This window comes from Trypanosoma equiperdum, assembly GCF_001457755.1.
Source record: "Trypanosoma equiperdum strain OVI genome assembly, contig: ctg_596, whole genome shotgun sequence".
Taxonomy (NCBI): domain Eukaryota; phylum Euglenozoa; class Kinetoplastea; order Trypanosomatida; family Trypanosomatidae; genus Trypanosoma; species Trypanosoma equiperdum.
The window spans coordinates 23041-25318 of record NW_027124527.1 but is presented as its reverse complement, the minus strand read 5'-3'; the positions used below and the strand labels follow the sequence as shown (position 1 = coordinate 25318).

The window sequence follows — 2278 nt, the reverse complement described above, 5'->3', positions numbered from 1 at the left end:
ATATATATATATATATATATATATGGAGTTGTTTGAATGATTCAAAAACAACAACAACAACACAAAAGGGAATGGGAAATGCGGGAAGCATATATTTATTTATAAATATGTGGTAAAGAAAGAAAGAAAGAAAATGAGGTATGCAAATTGTTCGACGGCAGTACGTGGACAGCACATCGCGAGGAAGCGGCCAATGAATTTAATAATGTAAAGCATGGCAACAAGAAGAAAATAAGACAAAATAAAAATAAAAAAGGGAATCTGGTTTCGGGCGCAGGGAAGTTGTAGTTTTAGTAATGCATACGGAAGATGAAGTCTAGTCCACCTGAAAGTTGTGAACAGTTCTCTCTTTTTTTTTTTTCGGCTTTTTGAATGAAGGAAAGAGACAAAAAAAACAAAACAACGCCCGTCCTTTTTAATAAAAAAAAAAAGGAACGTGTGTTTCTGTGGAGTGAGATTGTTCACCCGTGGAAGTCAAGCAGTAACTGCGGTGAACAATAAAATTAACAAAAAAAAACAGACGAAGAACAAAAAAGGACAAAAAAGATGAAATTAATAAATGATAAGCGGGAGGAAGAGGAGGTAAAACAAACCGCTGCTGTTGGCGTTTGAGGGAGAAAAAAAAAAAAGAAAACAAAAACTCAGCAACAACAAAACTCACGGCAACATTTCCATCTTCCGTTTCCCACTTGCGTATCTAAATTAACTTCACACATTTCCCCACTTTTCTACTTCCCCCACTTTCTTTTTTTCATTTGCCTCCAAAAAAATCTTTCGTCCTCATTTCCTGTTTCAAAAAAAAAAAAGAAAAAAAAAGCACACACCTATTCTCATTCCATTTGCTTCGTTATTATTGCTATTATTATTATTATCATCATCATCATTGCGGCTATAATAACGAAGTGAGGGACTACTACACCATTGGTGAACACGCACATTTCCCTGCACCTTCCAAAACCACATTGTAATATAATATATATAATATATATATATATATATATATATGCGCCCGATGTTGCGCCACGCTGTCAGGTTTTCATATTTTAATTTATATTTGTCTTTTGGCACAGGGTCACTGGCGTCTGCAACCGATTGGTGTAAATTTGTGTGAGAGGATTGAAAATGAAAGAAAAACAACAACAACAACAACAACACGCCCAAACATACATATATAATAATAAACAGAAAACAAACAAACAAACGAAACAACACCGCACGACAACCATGTGCAGTATTATATAAAGGAAACTAAACCATGAGTACAAAAAAAAAGAGAGAGGAGGTAGGAAGGATGCTGCAACTGCTGCGTGAGGATCGGAATAGTTGCGAGGAAATGTAACGCACACACGCATTTTATCTCTCCACCCGATTCCTCTTAACTCACATGCATCATGACTTCATGTTATTAATTTTTTTCTTTTGTTGGATCTACAGAAGGTGGGGTTTGTTGGCTTACAGTATTGTTTTGCTGCTTCTCCTCTACAATAACGGGGCCGCTACCAACAACATTCCGACGATGCCTTTGCATGAGACCCGATGAAAGAATAGAAACGGGATGTGACACTCCACTTAAAGGTGCCAATGTGTGATGACCCTTCACGTTGGTATCGTCCACTAAAACATCTACTGGACGTAGTGGAGGGACGGGCACAACAACAGTTCCCCGTTCCGTAGGCGTTGGTGGCGTGATGGTTACGGTTCCGTAATGATGTTGAGTTTGTCCCTCCTCTCGCCAACCCCGCACATCCCCAGAGGTTTCCAACGGCGCTAACGAATGGGGTCGCAAAGCCAAACGTACGCCCCCCGCCTCAACTCTTCCACCGCCGAATCTCCTCCCCAACCCTGCACCAAATGACAACGAACCAAATTCATGTAACGGGGGTTCTCCCATGAGTTCTGCACGGACCAAACTCCTCGCTTTACTTAAAGCGTCACCACTACCCAAAAATGGTCCCGGATGGGTTTGAGACAACAATGCCTCCGCGGCAAGACGGCTACGCGTGGCTTTTGATGGGGACTCGAAAGGCATTGTTGTTTCAAGGGGGTCCCCTACCGTTGATGCATTGCCATCATTACTTGAACATTCACAGTTGCCGGCCTTACCCACTGACTCGGGCCCCTCTGCGGTGACACATTTCTTGTGTTTCTTCTGTTGGCCTTCACTACTCACACCACCACCACCACCACCACCACCGTCGCTGTCGCCGATGCTATTTACATCCGTAACAGGTACTGCATTCAACTTCATATATTCTACAGTTTCACTTCTAGTTTCCTT

General features: G+C 41.4%; 2 protein-coding genes across 2 annotated transcripts in view; both read right to left on the bottom strand.

Annotated features, from left to right (window-relative positions):
• Positions 1-1043: 1043 nt before the first annotated feature.
• On the bottom strand, positions 1044-1352 carry TEOVI_000271500 (uncharacterized protein; the record flags this gene model as incomplete). Its single annotated transcript, XM_067225748.1, has 1 exon — positions 1044-1352. One exon carries the CDS (start codon positions 1350-1352, stop codon positions 1044-1046), a length of 309 nt encoding a protein of 102 aa, XP_067081849.1.
• A 53-nt stretch (positions 1353-1405) lies between these two features.
• The window catches only part of TEOVI_000271400 (uncharacterized protein), a gene marked incomplete at both ends in the record, with an annotated part of 2106 nt that continues 1233 nt past the window's right edge, over positions 1406-2278 (bottom strand). The window contains one exon of the mRNA XM_067225747.1: positions 1406-2276. Coding sequence (XP_067081848.1) covers positions 1406-2276 — 871 coding nt within the window. The remainder of the gene's footprint in view (positions 2277-2278) is intronic.